We start from the raw sequence: 19302 nt of genomic DNA, 5'->3' as shown, positions 1-19302 counted from the left end.
GAAGTTTTAGAAATATGACTCAACAGGAAAAAGATGTAGCTATGTCATCAGACTTATTTAAAAAATAGACCGACATTTAAATTTGAACAACTGAACACAGCTGTGTGCATTACTATACAAACTGGATGAAATGGAGAGCAATATATTTCAAAGAAATGTTATCTGCTTCAGTCTGAAGATATGTTAGTAGTTTGTTATGCATTCTATCAAGTGATTTAATTTTCAAAGTGTGATCTTAAAATGAGGCCGCTCTTTATGCCTTTAATCTGCTGTTAGGCTTTTTCTCTAGGAATAAAGACACAACGTGTTTCGTCTCCAGAGGGCACATACGTTATGTGAATCTGTCTTAATATTTCAAAGTCACTGTCTAGCTGTTTGGTTTTCAAGTACCTAAAACCCAAGCTGTGTCAGTAACTTGAGTTGACTTGTTATCCTCACTTGGTTGTTGTTTAGCCATTAATTTTTAACAGTAGAAAACAAGTTTTATTTGGCACCTGCTTAAATGCTTGTCAGATAAATGCTTTTTTCTTCAAGATCAATGTTACACTAGCATTCCAGAAGTCACTGATAGGGACTTGCATTGTTGAATTTGATCTGAGTGTTGCACTGGTATCAGAAACTTAATTTTTTGAACTTTCATGAAAGTGAACAAAAGTATTTAGAAGCTAGAAATAAATGTATATGGCTCATGCATTACTAAGACATGAAAATTAATGCATTTTGTTTATAAAGTGCCTGGAGTTCAAGTTGTCATGATTAGGAGAGAGAATAGATGTGCAAAGCATTTGTAACTATGTAATTTTTCTTATGTATGTAGTGTGTACTGTTCCCAACTTAGATTAACAGAGATTAATTGAACAATGCAATTTTTATAATTACTGTCATTAAGCAATTTGTTTAGCTAAAAGATTTATAACTTTGAAAAAATATTAAAAGTGTAGTAGGACTTCTGACTGGTTTTAAAACTGAATTACCGATTTGATATCTTCCAGCCTTGGGATTTTCCAGCTTAGTGGTGAAGCTTTTCCATAAAGCATGCATGTCGTATCTCACAGATAGTTTTAATTTATTTAAAAACAAATTTAAATTTAATCCAGCACAAAAATGCTTTTTCTGGCATAAAAAAAAAAGAGACTTGCCTGGGTGTCTCACAACTTGCTTTTTTCTCTGCTCGTTTTCCCTCTGACTTCTGGGATCTCAAAAGGTTGTTTTGCCACTGTGTACACTCAGTTCTTTCAGGGCCTTTGTATTTACAGCTTCTGACAGGCTTACTGAGTGCTTAGCTACTGCATCATATTTTGTATCTTCAGTATATGCCCATGTGGTAGAGCAGTGGCAGTGTTCCTAAATACGTCCTTTGTCGACTTAAAGTACAGTAGTACACTGTTTACTTGCGAGAGGAACCCCAGTCCCTGAAGAAAGGTGCTTTTGGTATCTGAAAGAAAAATAAAGGTTAGGTAGGCATTGTAGCTAATGCCACTGAGCGTCCTTAGAATAACAATGAACTTGAGTGTCGTTTTCTAAAGAGTTGAGAGTTCATTCAGTTCATCTGCGAGGCAGATGACACCTCCTTTGGTTTGGTGCAGCTAACAGTCTTGGGTTTAGGCTGGTGCATTAGCTTGGCGCTCAGGCAACCTGGAGTAACACGAGTAATGTTTTTTTGTTTGTCTTGTAAGATGCAGGCATACCTCCTTACACTTCCCAGCCAAACTTTTACATAGCTCTCTTAACTGGATAGGGAGAATTGATGGCGGAAACAGGTGAGTTTGTGCTGGATGATACAGTGAAGAATTCTTAAAGCATTTTTAGATTAGATGTGCTTCTGGGAGTTGGTATATTAGTGCACACAGTGTTTTTCAGCACAGTCTACCTAATGTCAGGAGACTGTCCCTGCAGGCTGCTGAGACCGGGGGAAAAAATTTAAAAAATGACACATGTATGTAGATAGGTTTGGGGAAATTTAATTTATATAAAATATAACTGGAGTAGAGGAACAATTGAAACTTAAAATAATACAAGTTTTCACAAAAGTTGCTGAACAAAAGGGATTTGTCTGTCCCAGTACTGTACACAATGGTGGTATAACCAAACTGTTTAAAGAGCTGTTTAATGTTGTTATTAATCTTCCTGCCTGAGTGGCAGTTAATGCTTTCTTTTCTTTATGATCATTACTGCTGTTCTTCAGATTCTGCAAGCCAGTGTTGTCTTCTACATCTGCATTCCTTTGAATTATTGCTGAATTGCTTATTTTTGTAAGGGTACTGTAGACTTTGCATTTTGACATACTAAAAATCTCAATGGAATTGATCTGTCATTGTTTCTTGTTTCACCACTTCCCATACCTTTGTGTTCAAAAAGGAAAAACAAAAGTCACTCCCTCAATAAAATTTCAAAAGTATAATCACTGTAGTGCACTAGAAAACAGAATGCCCAAGAGTGTGAATATGTTGAGATGTACGTGATTAAAAATAGAGTGGAGTATTAATAATGACTTAATTGGAATACAGTTACAGTATTTGTTAAATATTTCAGAGAAAACTGTCTCAAAACTGACTTCTGATTTGTGTGTTTCCCTCTTTCCATATATTCTGGGACTCTGTATATGACATAAATTTAAAGCCTAAACATTTTCTTTTAAGTCCTCCCACTGAATCATCTGCTGAATCAAGCTTGGTTGCTGAACTTCAAGAAAAGCTTCAGGAAGAAAAAATGAAATTCTTGGAGCAACTTGAAGAACAAGAGAGAAGAAAGAATGAAGAAATGCAGAACATCAGAACATCGCTAACTGCAGAGCAGCAGGTAAAGCTGATTCTTTATTACCGTCCCTTCTGTGAGAATGTGTTCTTTTGCTGTTTTGAAGATACGGACTTCTTTTTTGCTATGTAACACACATTCAGAATTTGTACTGTTTTGTGGAGTCATATGATGTGTTAATGAAATTCAGCACTCCATGGTTTATTTATTAATTGCTTAACTATCTGTGAAATGTGCAATCCAGATTCAAGTTCTGTTCTTCCGTCACTTTTGCTTGTGTTGTTATACTAGTTCTGTAAATTGTATCTGTTAATATATTGAACTCCAGAAAGATGTCACTTAAGTACAGTTTAAGTTAAGTGTTATTCTGTGCAATATGTGATTAAAGCTTTGAAATACTAATTGATTTGGAATGCTACTTAATGGCTTTTATACTTTATTAGCCTGGGCAGATGGCGTTTGAGGTTCAAAGCAAATGTGATCTTGTACTTCTTTCTAAACCTATATTAAACAACTCTATGTATTCCTCACCTTGATACAAACTCATACTACACTGATTTAATTATTAGAATATCTTTAATGGTGCATTTTTTTCTTTTTAAAATGTCGTGAATCTCTGATTTTGTAGAGGTGCTCAGTTCTGAAATTAAATCTCTCTTAGTAACAGCTATTCTCTACAGCTTAGCGTTTAACCACTAAGAAAGGTTTTTCTGTTTTAAGCACCTCTACTTACTTTAGTTATAATAGGATCAAATAAGATCAGAGACAGTGTAGCAATCAATCAGCTTGGTGAATGAACTTTGAATCACTTGGTACAGAGAGCAGAAAATCAGACAGTTATAAGGAAAAGAGTATTTTTGAAATTTCTGGACTGCAGACATTAATACTGAAGTGAGCCATACATAGTTAATCTAATAGGGATGTTTTATAGATTACTTTGATAATTTTAAGATTTCTTTTTGTGCTGGAATCTGCCTTAGTATGCCATTTTCCTCATTATCTAATAATCTTCATTCATGCAGCAGAAGCGTGGTAGGGAAAGCATTAACATCAAATTCCAATGAAATACAGAATCTAATTAAAAATAAATAAACATATCCACCAGTGCTGAAAACTTACGAGACTGCCTCCAATGATTGCTGAATTTTCTGTGTATTTAACCTCATACTTGATGTCATTTTCACCTTAGCAAAGTTACTTAAGTTTTTACTTACGCTTATGCTTGCGATGTGTTATGTCATGTGAGTTTTATTAGACAGACATTTAGTAAAGTCTGCAATGCACTATATAAGTTGTATAACCAGTCAAATAAGTTGTGATTTAAGACAGAGATGAGTAGGCATAGAAAAAAAGTAAAAATAGAAATAGAGAATCTAAAACTAATCAACGTCATGACTGGCTCCTAAAATTCACCAAAGTGAAATTGTGATTTAAAATATCCTCTTAATAAATGGTTGATAATTTTTTGTCTCCCATCACCACAGCCTTAAAAGTAGGAGGTATGAGGGTGTAATGGTTAGTAGAGGGATTCATATCATAGAATCATTAAGGTTGGAAAAGACCTCTAAGACCACCTGGTCCAACCATCCCTCTACCACCATTATCATCCACCAAACCATGTCCCTAAGCACCACGTCCAACCTTTCCTTGAACACCGCCGGGGACAGTGACTCTACCACCTCCCTGGGCAACCCATTCCAATGTCTAAAATTTCCTCGGTATGGCATCAAAACAAATAGCTTATTTCTTGCTTGGGCCTTTGTTTTACATTTCTCTCTTCTCTTGCTCTACTCGTCTCATACATTTCCTACTTCAGTAATACTTTTTTCTGTTTTCAGACCAACTTTAACACTGTTTTGGCAAGAGAAAAAATGAAGAAAGAAAATATAATTAATGATCTTAGTGATAAATTAAAAATGCTAACACAACAGCAAGAAAAAGATAAGGGTAAGCATACTGTGAAAGTATTTCTTTTCTATTAGGATAATTCCATTTGCTTCAGGTTGGTTTTGCTCCTTAGTTCTGCTATTACTAAAGGAATTTTGATTTATTTGTGTCATAGATTTGATTGAAACACTTTCTGAAGATCGAGCTCGTTTACTTGAAGAAAAGAAAAAGCTTGAAGAACAAGTTAATAAGCTGAGAAGTAGTAATCTTTCTCCATCAACCTACTTAGCAGCAGCTTCAGAAGCTTGTGGAGCATGTGCAGCTGATATTCCTGCTGACACAGATAGATTGGCTTCTGACATTGCAGCTGAAGGGAGAATGGATTCCACAATGGAAACCAGTATGATGGCTGTGCAGTAAGTATGGGGCATTGTAGTAGAATTGCGCAAAGCATGCTCTCATTCTTTGTGTGCACTGTTGGGTGTTCTAATGTACAAATGAGCATGTTTAACGCTCCCTCCACCTTTGATATTATTACTAAGAATTTTCTTTTAAATGTACACATACAATTGTGGCATCACAGTCATCAGAAATGCATGGTTTTGATGGCTTTGAAGTAGACAGCCTTAAGGGCCTTGCAATTATAAGGCAGAAAACTACATCTAGGTGTATGAAATATAAATCAAGTGGAAGAAGAGCAATTCTAATTGCTAAGAGTAATTGTAATTGACCTAGGATGAGCTAGTAGAGTGTTTGCATTTTTTGGCATATCTTTTGAACAGTGGCTGACTCATATCAAACACAAAAAACTTCATGGTTGGTTGAGCATGTGACTGCTGTAGATTGCGTAACTGTTCATGTATGAGTGGGAAGTAGAGATACCTGTCCTTGGTAGAAATTAGGCTAAATCTTGGGCTGAATCCTGTGAAATATTCAGAAATGTCCCCATTCTTCTTAAATGACCGCAAACTTTTTATCAGTAACTGAAAACTCACTGGATTATAGAAGGGGGAAAAAAAGCTTTTTTTCAAAGGTTCTGCCAGAAATATCAGTGCTGATTCTTAAACTACCTTTCTGTGCTGTAGTTTTTTTTTCTCCCCCAGCTTCTCAGCTACTTTCCCGATTCTTCTCTTTCCTGATTCTTTCTTTCCTAAATATATACCCTGCCTATATACTAGGAATGCTAGTACCAAAGTATTCTGTAAACTCTGAAGTAAGCTACTTATCATGCTAGCAGAATGACAGCATTCATCTGTGCGTGAATGAGAAGGGGGGAAAAGCACTTTAGAGTGTGTAGGGAAAAATATTGCTTTTAATGTACCCATTTTCTTTTTTCTCTTTTAGTGAAAATGTCCATATGTCTGAAGAAAAACAGAGGATCATGTTGTTAGAAAGAGTGAGTAGATTATTTGTGAGATTAAGAATTACAGCTAATTATTATAAATGTCTGTTATGTACTCTGGTGCAATATCGCATCAGCAAAGCTTATAAATATCATTTCGAGGAATGCTTTCTGTTTGTATGAATTTCAGATTGGTATAAGTGAAGTCATTCAAAGTAAGTATTAATAGACTGTATTTATACCAGGCCTAACTTAATGCTCATTTATACTTAATTCTGTTTATATAGATTTCGGGATAAATGAGTCATGTGTAGTATTTCTTCTTTTGGAGTAACAGTTCATTGATCTAGGGAATTTTTTACCATGGAAAAAATAGTTTGCATTTTCAAATCAAGGCATCCAAAACAGTTGGACGTGAATCAAGGTTGGTTTTATGCGTTTCCTTTGGAAACGGGTTACTTCTACTCTTAGACTGTTACTACTTAGATGACTTTAGTTCTACCTGGGATGCATTATAATCCTAATTTTGCTTCTGTAAAAAGTGAGATAACACCTGTTTTGAATGTTCATATTAACGATTTTCTGACTTTACAGTAATGCTCCTACATTAAGTATTTATTTAATGTGCAGGTTAGGTTTGTAAGTTTAAAACTAAGACTCGCTCCCCTGCCTCTCCCAAATAATATATGTTAATTTAATTTTTACTTCTGTTACACCTTTTATTTTGAATGTAACTTTCAGCATACATTAAATTATGGAACCTGTTTGAAATAAGCTTTTTACTTATTTGTAAACAGTTAAATTAATCCTCAGTGATTAAACTGAAATCTTTCAGGTTCTGGTCATTTTTAACAATCTAGTCATATTTAACTCCTCTCTAGTTGCCTTTTTTTTTTTTTGCCTCTTCAAAATTGAAACCCGAGTTTCAGTCTTTAGCCTTCAGTTTTTTAGGATCACTTAGACTGAATTCTGTGATCATCAGGAGAACTTGAATGTTGAACCACATAATGCGAGTGACTGGATGTTTCTGATTAGGACTACTTGCACGTTTTATTCTGTATTCTGCTTGCGAAGGATTTGTCATAGTTAGTAGCTAGCAGCCACAAAATAGTAATATATATTTTTTTCTGTTTTATCAATGGCATGTTTTCAAGTTAAGGAGAATGAGTGTGGAGATAAGCATAGTTTAACAGTAGTAATTGCTGGCCTTTGATCTTTGCACAAGTCTTCATTCAAAATATGTTTTGATACTGTTTTAAAACTGAAGCAAGTAAAGATTTCTATTGTGCAACTACTCTGGAACTGGTAGTGTCAACATTATTTAAGATGTATATACTGTACAAGTTGTATTAGTTAATCAGATAAGATTTTTTCTTTCAGACTTTGCAGTTGAAAGAAGAGGAAAATAAGAGATTAAATCAAAGATTGGTAAGTGTGTGTGCAATGCACATCTTTTAAGTACCTTAAAAAGATTACAAATTTTAAATTTGTTAAAATTCGTTTAAATATAAAAATGTGGTTTATTAACTACAAAAGTGATTTAAATGGTAATGCAAGTGGCAAATTGGTGATCTGATAACCTTTGAGTTACCTCAGTTTAGCAGTTTTCCCATAGAACGGATGAATATGATTGGAGAGACTTCTTCCCAAAGAGCGCAGACTCTCCAGCCTTGGTGTGGGGGGACTAAATTTCAGTGTCACCAAGGCTAAGTTCTTTGAGAACAGTAGACTGAAAGTCAGTTTACAAGTTTATATATATGCCTGCACATTAAGCATATCTAGCAATAACCTGGAGATTGTTTTTGGAAAACTGTTTTTTGATGTTAGCATTTTAGAGGATTTTTTTTGTTTTTAATTTTCAAAACAGGGATGCAGCACATTAGAATCCAACAGTGCTGTTGGCTCTGTCACATTTCTGTTACAAAGTGCTTTTAAGTTATAAGCCAAAAATCTAATTATCCTAATAAAGCATTCAGAATACTCAGAGACCCTTCCACCTGCATCTGTATTTTTATCAAATGTGAAACTTTAATTTTGCTTAGCTACTGAAAATACTAAGTCATCATTTTTAACTTATATGCTGAAATATTAGTCAATGCCTAAGGAAGGATAGAGAATATGCTGACAGAGTTCCTTTAATTCATGAACTATGAATCCTTCTCGATTTATTTAGCTACAGCATAGTATTGCTAGCAGATCTTAACCTTAATTTAAAAAAAAGGTTTATACAGGAAATTGTTAGTTCCACTGGCAGTTGAGTGGTTGGACTGGCCATGGAGATATCCATTTATTTAAATCAACATATATCTAGGAATTTTGTAAGAACTGGTATCTGTGTGGTTGGATGAAGTTACATGTCATAGCAAAAGTGTTTAAATTTCTTCAGTTACATAACAGCAGTCAGTTTTCTGTCTGGGATAGGATTGAAATTTGGTTTAGAATTTCCTCCTATTCTCCTGTTACACATTCAGGTATTAAATGATTTTTTTTCAAAAGCTTTCCATTCCACATTAAAACATGTCCTTAAAAATCCTTCTGTTGCAGATCATAAATGATTGCAATACCTTTTAAAGCATATTTCCTCATATTTGTTTGTTCAGAATGCTAATAAAGTGCACACAAGGCATTTCTGTATAACAAATGCACTGGACAGTCTGCTAAACTTCTCTGTAGTATCCTGAATTAAATTCTGGATCTTTTGTCATCTAAGAGTAAAATTAAATTGAAGGAAGTCTGGTGTTGTACAAGATAAATACAAAATTATTTTTGTTAGTGTAATTAATAACAAGCAGTATAGGAGAAATTAGCAGATCATTGGTGTCTAAATCTATTCAAAATTAATTTCTAAATGGGCATGAGAACATACCTTCTCGATTCCTTCCATGTAGGTCAGCTGTTTCAAAAATAAAACATTTAGTCGTCTCTTCCTCCTCCTTTTTCTCACCCCCTTCCCAATACTCTTCTAAACCTAAAATATACATCAACGTTAACATATCAATATTTATTTATATCCAGCTACCTCAGATAAGGAACCCAGAAGGTGTACTGCATAATAAAAGAATCTTTACAGGTGACTGGATTTTGCAGTAAAGTTTTTGGGTTACCTCTTTTAGCAATACAAGATAAAAAGGAGCTTCTTTTAATGACAGGAATGTTGTTACAGGATTTTCATTACTTTATATGAGCTTGAAAAAACTTCCATTTGTGTGTTTGGTTTACATGGCAAGGTTTTGGTAGTGGGGCAGCTTCAGGGGTGGCCTCTCTGAGAAGAGTCCAGAAGCTGCCCCATTTTAGATAAGGGCCAGTTTCAGCCAGCTCCAAAGGAACCCGCAGCTGGTCAGAGCTGAGCCAATAAATGATGTTTCTGCTTCTGAGAGCAGATTTAAGAAAGGAGGAAAAAAGGAGCGGGTGGATGTGGCCTGGAGGAGGCTGCAGCCCATGGAGAGCCCCCGCAGGAGCAGGCCCTGGGCCGGAGCTGCAGCCCGTGGAGAGGAGCCCACGCAGGAGCAGGCGGTCTGGGGGGAGCTGCCGCCTGTGGGGGACCCGTGCTGGAGCAGTTTGCTCCTGGGGGATGGAGCCCGTGGTACGGAGCCATGTGGGAACAGTTCTTGAAGAGCTGCTGCCTGTGGGCAGGCCCCACAGGCTCGGTTCGGGAAGGACGGCATCCCGTGGGAGGGACCCCATGTGGAGCAGGGGCAGAGAGTGACTGTGAAGGAGCGACGGAGACGAAGTGTCAGGGACTGACCGCAGCCCCCATTCCCCTGTTCCCCTGTGCTGCTTGTGGGGAGGAGGTACCTTCTTCTACCTCCTATGGGAGGAAGGTGGTTTTAGTTTTTCTCACTCCTCTAGGTTGTTAGTAATAGGCAATAAATTGTATTAATTTCCATTTTCATATCCAGTCTGTTCTGCCCTGGATAATAATTATTGAGTGATCTCCCCATTCTTATCGCAACCCTTGAGCCCTTGCCATTGTGTTTTCTCCCCGTTTCCCTTTGAGGACGGGGAGAGAATGGTTGTGGTGGAGTTCAGCTGCCCACCCGAGTAAAACCATCACAATTTAAGCTATTTGAACTCTAGTTAGAGTATTCTTAAGCTTTGCCTAGTTGTAGTACAAATGTATTTAATGCTCTCGTTTGTTCTGTGCTTTGTCTTTAAGTTAGAAATTAATGAAAAGGTACAAGCTAGCTTGCATTTTAATTTAAATTTAACAGTCCGATTAAATGAAAAACTTTAGTCTTAACATCTGAAGAAAACTCTCAAATATTTTTAGAGAAAAATCTAAGTACATGATAAGCAGGTGACAACTTTTCTTGTTAAATGCAACTCTTTTCAAGTAAGAGAATTACTATGCGAGTCAAATGAATCTAAGAAAAAAAGAGTCTGAAGTCGGACTACATAAAGAAAACTGCTGAGAGGGTCATCAAAAGTCAGGAAGTCAGGAGCTTTTTGTGTTGTGCTGGATTCAGTAACCTTGATTTGTCTAGCCATTTATACATAAATGATCCAGAAAGTAGGAACCAATGGAAAAACTACTGAACATTTAATCAGAGTTTCTACAGGGCACTTATCAAAGTGTAGACAATTGTATAAATTTACATCAGATTAGCTTCTCTTTCTAGTTGCTTGTATATGGGTTGGTATATCTTTGTAAATACAGAGCAGTAGCTTTACCCATTTTCATTTCTTATTATATCATGGTTACTGCTGATAGTGTATGTACACATGGTCATTTTTGCATCTAATTTACTTTGTTACAGTTGGTTCGTGTGTCAGTATTAGAGGAACTTAAACCGAATTAAAGGCGAATACTGCATTTATAGGAGATGAGAATGATGTGCAAAAACTCTCATAGTTAAGCCTTTGTTTGGTCTTAGTACATCTAACTACAATTTTACTCCAGGGGATCTTGCTTTAATACAATAAACTTCGGATTGTGTGACAATCCTTTGTAAACCCAAGATCCCCATACTGAATTTATGGCTGTTAGACAAATATAACATTCAGAGTTTAACTTCTACTATTTTACCATCAGACTTCTTAGAATGCCAGTGGATTCTGTGTTAGTGTGTAGCTATATCATAGATTTTCTGTATACCCAGAACAAATTTTCAGTAGCACTGATCTGTAAAGCACTTCTCATCCTTAATAACAAGGGAGATACCAGCTATTTCATAAAGGTAGTTATTTTTAAAAAGCTGCTAAAGAACAAGCTGAAAGAAAGATACTTTTTTCTTGAGTGAACATGATCTACAAGAGCAGGCAGGTTTGAAAACAAATGATTTATTTCAACCATATTGTTGCCTGCTGTTTACATTTCATCATAGCTTGCCAATTCTTTATAGCTTTTTTGTTTTTTTATAGATGTCCCAGAGCATGTCTTCAGTATCCTCAAGACATTCTGAAAAAATAGCAATTAGAGAGTAAGTACATATTTGTTTTCCTATAGTCGGATGTGCCTTCAGTAATAAGTTGTTAAAGAATGTCACAGTTCTTCTGTCCATCCTCTTTGATGAAAAGGTGTATAGATCATCTTTATAGCTTACACATCAGCTATTGAACCATGCCAGTTCAGCATAAATCAAAATTTATAAACATTTCTTTTTAAAAAGGCCTTTCTGAATTCATTATTGAATTTTTGATTTCTTGATTTCCCTGCCTTTCTTTACGCTGTTCATAAGGCTAGTGTTTCATGGGATTTCTAGAATGCATCCAGTATTTTCTTTTAGATTTACTTTTTGTTTAGTTATCTTTCTGAAATCATGCTAAGAAAAAGTAGAAGGAATGCTATTAATCCTGAATCTGTATAGTGCTCCATTGTATTTCAGTAGGAATTCTACTTTCCTAAAATCTTTCGACTTACCTTGAGAGAATGAAATTAACTCAAATATTAGGTATTATGGAACTGTTAACATGTGAAGTTGTTGCTTGTGTGGGTGTGTGCGTGTGTCAATTGTTGAAAAATACAAAAGCTACAGACAGTTGTTTTCAAGTAATATTTCAGTTTGAGATTGAGGAACATCAGAAGTGATTTTTCGAAAAAAAAAAAAAAAAAAACCTACAGATTATTCCTATAATGTTTTCTGAACTGCACCAAATTGCATTTTTACTGTAACAAGGGCAGTATGTACAGAATCAACCTTTCCTTTGAGCATCTAAATATTATGGCAGTTCTCATGGTATTCTCTGGGGAGAAAAATATTATGAAAAAAGATTTCACCTGTCCAGGAGAAATATCTTTTGAGTCATAGTCTGTTGTCATGATCAGAACAGGGAGAAAAGCTGGAAGTGTTACTTAATCTGAAAGTGTGCATTCAAGCATATGAGCTATATTTCTCTCCAGATTTACTTGTCTATACCTGAGTATCTTTCTGCCCCTCCCCGCCCCCCCCAAAGAAGTGTTTCCCCCTTTCTTTGACACTTCCTCCCCCACGTTCAGTGTAATAGTATAATAGTATTTATTCTTAGTGTTCTCATGGTTTAATGCTTAATTTGTAGCTATTTCAGACTTCATTTCATTCACGGGTAATTAAATTACTTCCAACACATTTGCACCGTGAAACAAATTGGAGACAGAAATTCTCTGACTTCTGTCACTGAAACTTGGCTGAAAAACTTTGTGGCTTGTGTTAACCTGCTGTGAAGAAGGAGACTTTTGAAACTTTTTATGTAGTCACCAAAGTATCTGTTTTTATCCCTTTGGTCAGAGTCAGATGAATATTTCATCCCTTCTTTGTCCTGCGTGCCTAACATTTTAAGATATCTACGTAAATGCTTTGCAGTATTTTTATATGTGATCAAATGTGTATTTATATGTGATCAAATTAGCTACAGTTTAAAACATCAAAAGGCTGTTTGTAAATACTGTGGTACAGTGGTCATCATCATAAGTATGGGTGAATATAAATCAATTTAAAAAAAGACCTTAGTATTTTGTTAGGTATTCTTGTTTATATTTTAAAGCAAAGCTGTCAGTTCTTTTGAAAAAAATAATAAGAGCTGATGGATATAGAAAAACATTTCAAAAACTTACTTTTTAAACAGTAGAGTTTTTGTTGACTCCAGAAAATACAAAATGTATATGAATTGGCATAACAAGTAGAAAATTCTGTTTCTTTGCAGCTTAATCTCATCCTGTGCAGTATGTGGGAAAATATTTCATGTAATTTATGTAGTCTTAAACTTTCGTGCTTTTTTTCACTAAATTCCTTAATATCTCTAGTTTTCAGGTTGGCGATTTGGTTCTAATAATCTTGGATGAAAGGCATGACAACTATGTATTATTTACTGTTAGTCCAACCTTGTATTTCTTGCACTCAGAATCTCTTGCTGCACTGGATCTCAGACCAGGTGAGTGTGGTAAGTGTCAAATTATTTTCAATATTTGTCTTCCTACAAATAACGCTTAAATTTCTAACACTTAGTAAGTGATACAAATACGTATGTGGTAAATACAAGTGTGTAACATAAATAGCTACTAGCTTTCTTTGTAGCTTTTGCTATTTGATACTAAATGTTTTTCAACACAGAACACTTCAAAATTTTATGTAGGTATTAATATCTCTGAAAAATAGAAAAGAATATCTGTATCTTCAAGCTGTAATAAATAAATGCCAATTTTATGCACAGCCAGTGTATATTAACATAGAATCATAGAACAGCCTAGGTTGGAGGGGACCTCAAAAGAACATCACATCCAACCTTCTGTAGAAAAAAGGAGCCTGGATGAGATTGTCTAGCACCCTGTACAGTAGCATCTTGAAAACCTGTAGTGATGGGGAATTCTACCACGTCTCTGCGGACTCCAGTGATTGATTCTTCTCACTGTAAAACATTTTTCTTATATCAAGACAAACCTCTTCCAGTGCAGCTTGTACCCATTGCCCCTTGCATTCTCCATGTAGCTGTTTGTGAAGAGATCCTCTGTCCTCTTTGCAGCTGCCCTTTAAGTACTGGAATACTGTGAGGTCTGCCCAAGCCTTCTGTTCTTTAGGGTCAAAAGACCTGCCTACAGCCTTTCCTCATAGGGCAGCTTTGCCAATCTTTTGATCATTTAGGGAAAATATTCTATCAGGCCACTTAGCTGTTCAGTATCAGCAATAACAGTGTGTAATCGTGTAGGTCTCAGGCCTATTATTATGTGGAATTTGTTTTCAGTGTCTTTTTTATTTGGTGAGGATAGCAAATGCAAAACTCGTAACATTTCTGTCAAAACTGTGCATACTCAGTTCTTATTTTTAATACGTGACTTTATGATGCTCTTTAAAGATTGTATTTGGATAAAATGTGTTCTCTTTCTAGCTCATCTTCTGTGAAGTGACTTGATTTTAGGTTCATGTATTTACGGCCCTAAATATGTGTCTATAATAAAATGTAAGCTGTAGTATAGGGGGATTTGTAAGCAATTTTTTTTGCTGATAAATCTTTTCCACTGTATTTACGTGGTGTTTAGGAGGACTCATTATTCTTCAGAGAGTAGTTTCTATACCTTTTGTTTATGTCCAGGTTGGTGGTACATCCGCTTTTTCCCCTGTTTAATCTTCACGTTATTCGTTGGCGATTTTTGGCAGCTACGTAAACTTAACTAAATTGAAGTATTAATCTTTCAGATATCAGGAAAAAAACAATGTTTAGTGCATTACAATAAACCGTGCTAAATTAAATAGATTCATGTAAATGTCTTTATCTATCACACCTAATTATGTTTTGCAAACCTCCCCATCCCACCATGCTCCACGTCTTTGTTGCAGAAATATCTAAGAGCGTGCATCAAAAGGAACTTTATTAATTCTGACTTATCAGTGAAAATGTATATCTGCTGTTGCTTGTCAGAAGCTGTTAATTTATACTCAAGCAGCAGACCTCGTTATGGATTTCAGTTACAATGAAAGATAAGACCACAAAGTTCTAACTGAATTCAGAAACTATTGAAGAATCTGTGCTGTATGTTTTATCTTACATGTCTGGGCAGAATTCCTATCTTACAGATATAATGCAGTCTAAAATACAGTCTAACAATGGCATTAGTATTGCATATGTAACTGTGAAATATGACTGACTTTCTTACTGTTGGTTTACGTACATAAGGTAACCGCCATTTCAGTTTGTATATTATTCTGAGTATGCAATTCACTGAACTCTCTTTTTGAACGGACTTAGTTTGTTCTGTCCTTACCACTTGCTAACCAGAGGTAGTGTTAAGCTTGAGAAAACTGCACGTAAAACAACCATGAAGACTTACCTTTGGAACACGTTTATTTCTAGCTCAGTATTTCAAGAAACAGTGTCTTGATTCTATTTCTGTATCAGAAAAGTAGGGAAAATGAAATAAAGGTTACTTCAGTATTATTTGTGACAGATCAGAATTGGTGTGGACCTAGGTACTACAAATTATTGCTTTAAGGTCTTCCAAAAACAACAAAAATCTGACCTTTGGTACCAACACGTATAAATTGTTAATATTTTAGTATAGATCTCTACAACATTAAGTGTCAGGGACTTAGGCTGTCATAGTCCTCCATTAAGAACACTTAGAATGTTAGGATGATGCTGAAATTGGTTGGAAGACTGCAGGATTTGTTTTGTCACACATTGTCTGGATATGGAAGTTTTAATTTGCAAATTTCAGGAATGGATGGCATCTTTCTAATTTTTGTGAATTTAATGAAGTCCACCAGACAAACAAATTCAAAAAAAAAAAATCATCTAGTATTTAAATCACAATATATTGTTGTACAGCATTCAGGTCAGATATGAATATGTCCTACTGATATGTAGGAGCTTTGAGCAGAATGGAATCTGCTTTATTATTAATAGCCAAATTAATTTTGAAGAGCAAGATTAAAACTTCAAACACCGGTTCTTGAGTGACTTATCTTCTAGTTACTAGATCCAGCTTTTCATAGATGTGTTTAGAAAGCACTGATTATGCAGAGCATGTTCCTTCAGTCTGTTTTTGATACTTTATTCATGCCATGATCATTGATAAAATATATATAATTTCTTGGAATAATAGACAAGTACATGTCCTTACTCTTACTGGAATCTATAAATGCTGAAAGTTTTATATGGAAGACTTTCAATCCTTTGAAATACATCAAGAAATTCTCATCCTAAATCTGACTAAAAGGTCAAACAAGGTTGACTAGAATAATTCTGAATCATTAAATTTTCAATATTGATTTGGTTTTCTCATTGCTGATTTTAATTTTTCAAATAAAGTTTGAACTGAAACATTGTTTTTATTTGAAAATGCCAGTAACCCCATTTTGACACCTTTGAATTTCTTATTTTTTGTGGCTTTAATTTTTTTAATATGGTTTTTGAACAATTCATGTTTTCAAGGAGAATGTTAACAAATAATTTTTAACTATAGTTAATATAATGTCCTGTTGTCTGTAGTTGACTATCCAAAATAATAAGCATATTGTCTCTTTAGCTTCAGGTGCATCTAGGAGACCTTGGGTGTTAGGAAAAGTTATGGAAAAGGAATATTGCCAGGCAAAAAAGGTAAGCAAATTGGAATAGAAACGTCATCTGATTACATTAATAGAGACGAAAAACAGATTAAATGTTTGTACCAATTATAAAACTATACACTTCACATAATGAGTACTTCAGTATAGAGATTGTCCAGGATTCTGCCATTATTGCTATATTTTTTGAGTCAGTGAATAGCAAGAGAAGGGGAAGTAGAAAAAAGAGTAAGTGAGCAAGTGGCTTGGGTAGGTTTGTCTCTGGAAAACCTGCCTGTGTGATTAAACTTCATGTTAGTGACTATTTCCATCAACCCTGTGTAATAATATTTCAATGACCTGTAGGGTACAATTCCTAAACTTCCATTCAGTTACTAGTAAGATTTTGGTACCTTGAAACCATCGGAATTTTACTGGAATCAGGGAAAATGATGAGGTATCTTTGGAGACCCAGATAAGGCAATACTTTAGTATGAAGAGATACAGAGGAACCTTGCCCGGGTCTGGCAAACTTAGAGGGATGGGAGTCAGTTTTTATTTAAAACAAAAAACAAAAATAATCCTCTGATTACATTTCTGATGTGCTTTTTTTTTTTTTTGTAGGCACAAAACAGATTTAAAGTTCCTTTGGGTACAAAATTCTACAGAGTGAAGGCAGTACCGTGGAACAAGAAAGTATAACACAACAGAATTTCAGTTCATTTTGTCTCCATTCTTTTTTGACTTGTCCTTCAGTGCTTGTTCATTGCTCCGAATACCAGGCCATGTTTTTATACTGAGGTCATGTGACAAGATACTTCACTGATGTACTGCTTTTACTTTTTAACAGGTCACATTTTAGAAACAAGAATTTCATCAGAATCTCTGGCCCTGTTCCAATTTTTTTACCCAGATAACTTTAGGAGTGTGGACCAAATGAGTTCATTTTCTCAAAGGGCAACCACATGCAACATGGTTTGTTAGCCATGTTAATTGCCTGTTAAATATACATTAGCTTGTATTTAGGTGTTAAATGTTAGTTACCATTATTACCAGCATATGTCCTTTTGTGAAATCATTATCAAAGTACTTGCACTCTTTAACAGATTCTTTATATGTGTAAAATTCATCAACTATTTAAAGAGGAGTGTTCATTGCATGCAGATAATCATATAATTTTTCTTCAACATGAGTTTGCCTCAGTAGATGAATAAAAATAACTACTGCAACTTGTTTCATTACATGAAAATGCTCTTTAATGTTTAAAAAAAAAAGTAATTTGATGGACTGATTTTGGAAATCAGTCACAGTTAGATCTGCAATCTTCAAAAGCACTTTCGATGGATTGATCACACAGATTCTGAAGGGAAGACTCACGTGCTGTTTATTCAAAGTGAAGTGCTTGTTCTTCCCAACAAACCAGAAATCTTGTATTAATCTATTTAGAAAAATCATATTGATGAAATTGTATTTCATGGTTGAGTTTCAGGAAAAAACTCATTGTACATTAACCCATACAAGAGTCATTTAAGTAACAAATTATTGTAATTGTAAAAGACGTGTAGAATTTTAAAACAATAAAGATTTGAAACTGTATGTTTGAAGCATTTGTGTGCCTTTTAAATATTAACTTTCTGTAATGTTTATTTCATGTTAATCTGTTGTAGCTTTTATCTGATTACTCAAAAGTTTCATTACAACTACATTTTCACCAGAAGGAGTTAGTGTTCAACAACATACAGTAATTGCCTTGTAATAATAAAAAGAGCTTAAGTAGGTAGATACTAATTTTGTTAGCAAATAAGACTGATAACATGACATTTTTAAAAACAATTATACTGGCTACAGTTTAAAAATATAGTCTACTTTATTCTGTTTTATTTTTTCAATAATACTATAAGAAGACACACCACAAATGAGTAACCAGTTGAAAGAGAAATTCTGGATTCAACAATAAGCTTATGTCTAGGACTTAACTGATATAATTATGTAACGATAATTTGTCTTCGGAAGGTATAGAGTTGAGGAAGAGAAAAGATAAAGAAATGATCGCATGAAAATGTCGATGCTTCTGCCCATATGTTGAAAATATTATTCCTTCAGACTAGCTAGTTCACTTGAATACCCAGAAAATCCTGTGTCTGATTTACTTTAAAACAAGCAAACAAAAAAATTAAATTCAGATTTTTATTTTTTTAAATTAGGAAATGTGTAGACTTGGAATTGTATCTCACCTTTGATTAAAATAAAACTAAGACAGTTAATCTCTGGAAAATAGGATGGCATTTCGCCAAGTCTCTTTCCAACCTGACACTTAAATTTGCTAGTTGATGGATGGACTTTTTTAAAGCTACTTATTTAAAAAAAAAAAAAGTGCCTTGTTCTTCAGGAACAATATTACCATACTTGAGCATTACCCAGTGTCAAATATGTAAATAACATTAATCTATAAAGCAAGTTTAAAGGTCCTGTAGTCAGTTGGGTCAAGTGGTTTACGAAGGTGCACACATAGCACTATTCATTCCTTCTAATAAGCTGTGTGTTCAGTTGCCTTGATACTTTTACTCCACTGAAAAAACTTCTCCAGTCCTTAGGTAATCTTCCTACTGCTTTGAGCCTTATTTGTCTTTTAGGGACTCATCTCCTAGAAGCCACTAGGCCTAGCTATGAGGCACAGAGTCCTTCTATTTCTAGGAGAATGGTTACTCCTTGAGTAGCAGTGGATCTGCATAATAGTGTGTAGTCCAGCACTACAATGTAAAATCCCACTCTGCCATTATTGAATTGCCTACTTCAAAGATAAGTAAAAGGTTCCCCAGAGCCGTCTTCATGGAGAGAAGGATGTGTTTGTGAAGTTCTAGATTGGAT

The 19302-nt window shown here is 34.9% G+C and overlaps 1 protein-coding gene across 2 annotated transcripts in view; it reads left to right on the top strand.

Annotated features, from left to right (window-relative positions):
• Positions 1-18030, top strand: part of RB1CC1 (RB1 inducible coiled-coil 1) — a 78066-nt gene extending 60036 nt beyond the window's left edge. Inside the window, exons 16-24 of one of the 2 annotated variants that reach the window (XM_040550422.1) lie at positions 2640-2799; positions 4593-4701; positions 4817-5057; positions 5986-6037; positions 7364-7411; positions 11345-11403; positions 13203-13330; positions 16419-16489; positions 17059-18030. In XM_040550422.1, the coding sequence (XP_040406356.1) occupies positions 2640-2799; positions 4593-4701; positions 4817-5057; positions 5986-6037; positions 7364-7411; positions 11345-11403; positions 13203-13330; positions 16419-16489; positions 17059-17136 (946 nt within the window). In that variant the 3' untranslated portion in view covers positions 17137-18030. Of the gene's footprint in view, positions 1-2639; positions 2800-4592; positions 4702-4816; positions 5058-5985; positions 6038-7363; positions 7412-11344; positions 11404-13202; positions 13340-16418; positions 16490-17058 lie in introns of both variants that reach the window. The other variant, XM_040550421.1, reaches the window with a different exon arrangement.
• Positions 18031-19302: the final 1272 nt, after the last annotated feature.

This window comes from Cygnus olor, chromosome 2 (assembly GCF_009769625.2).
Source record: "Cygnus olor isolate bCygOlo1 chromosome 2, bCygOlo1.pri.v2, whole genome shotgun sequence".
NCBI lineage: Eukaryota > Metazoa > Chordata > Aves > Anseriformes > Anatidae > Cygnus > Cygnus olor.
This window is presented reverse-complemented; position numbering and strand designations above follow the sequence as displayed.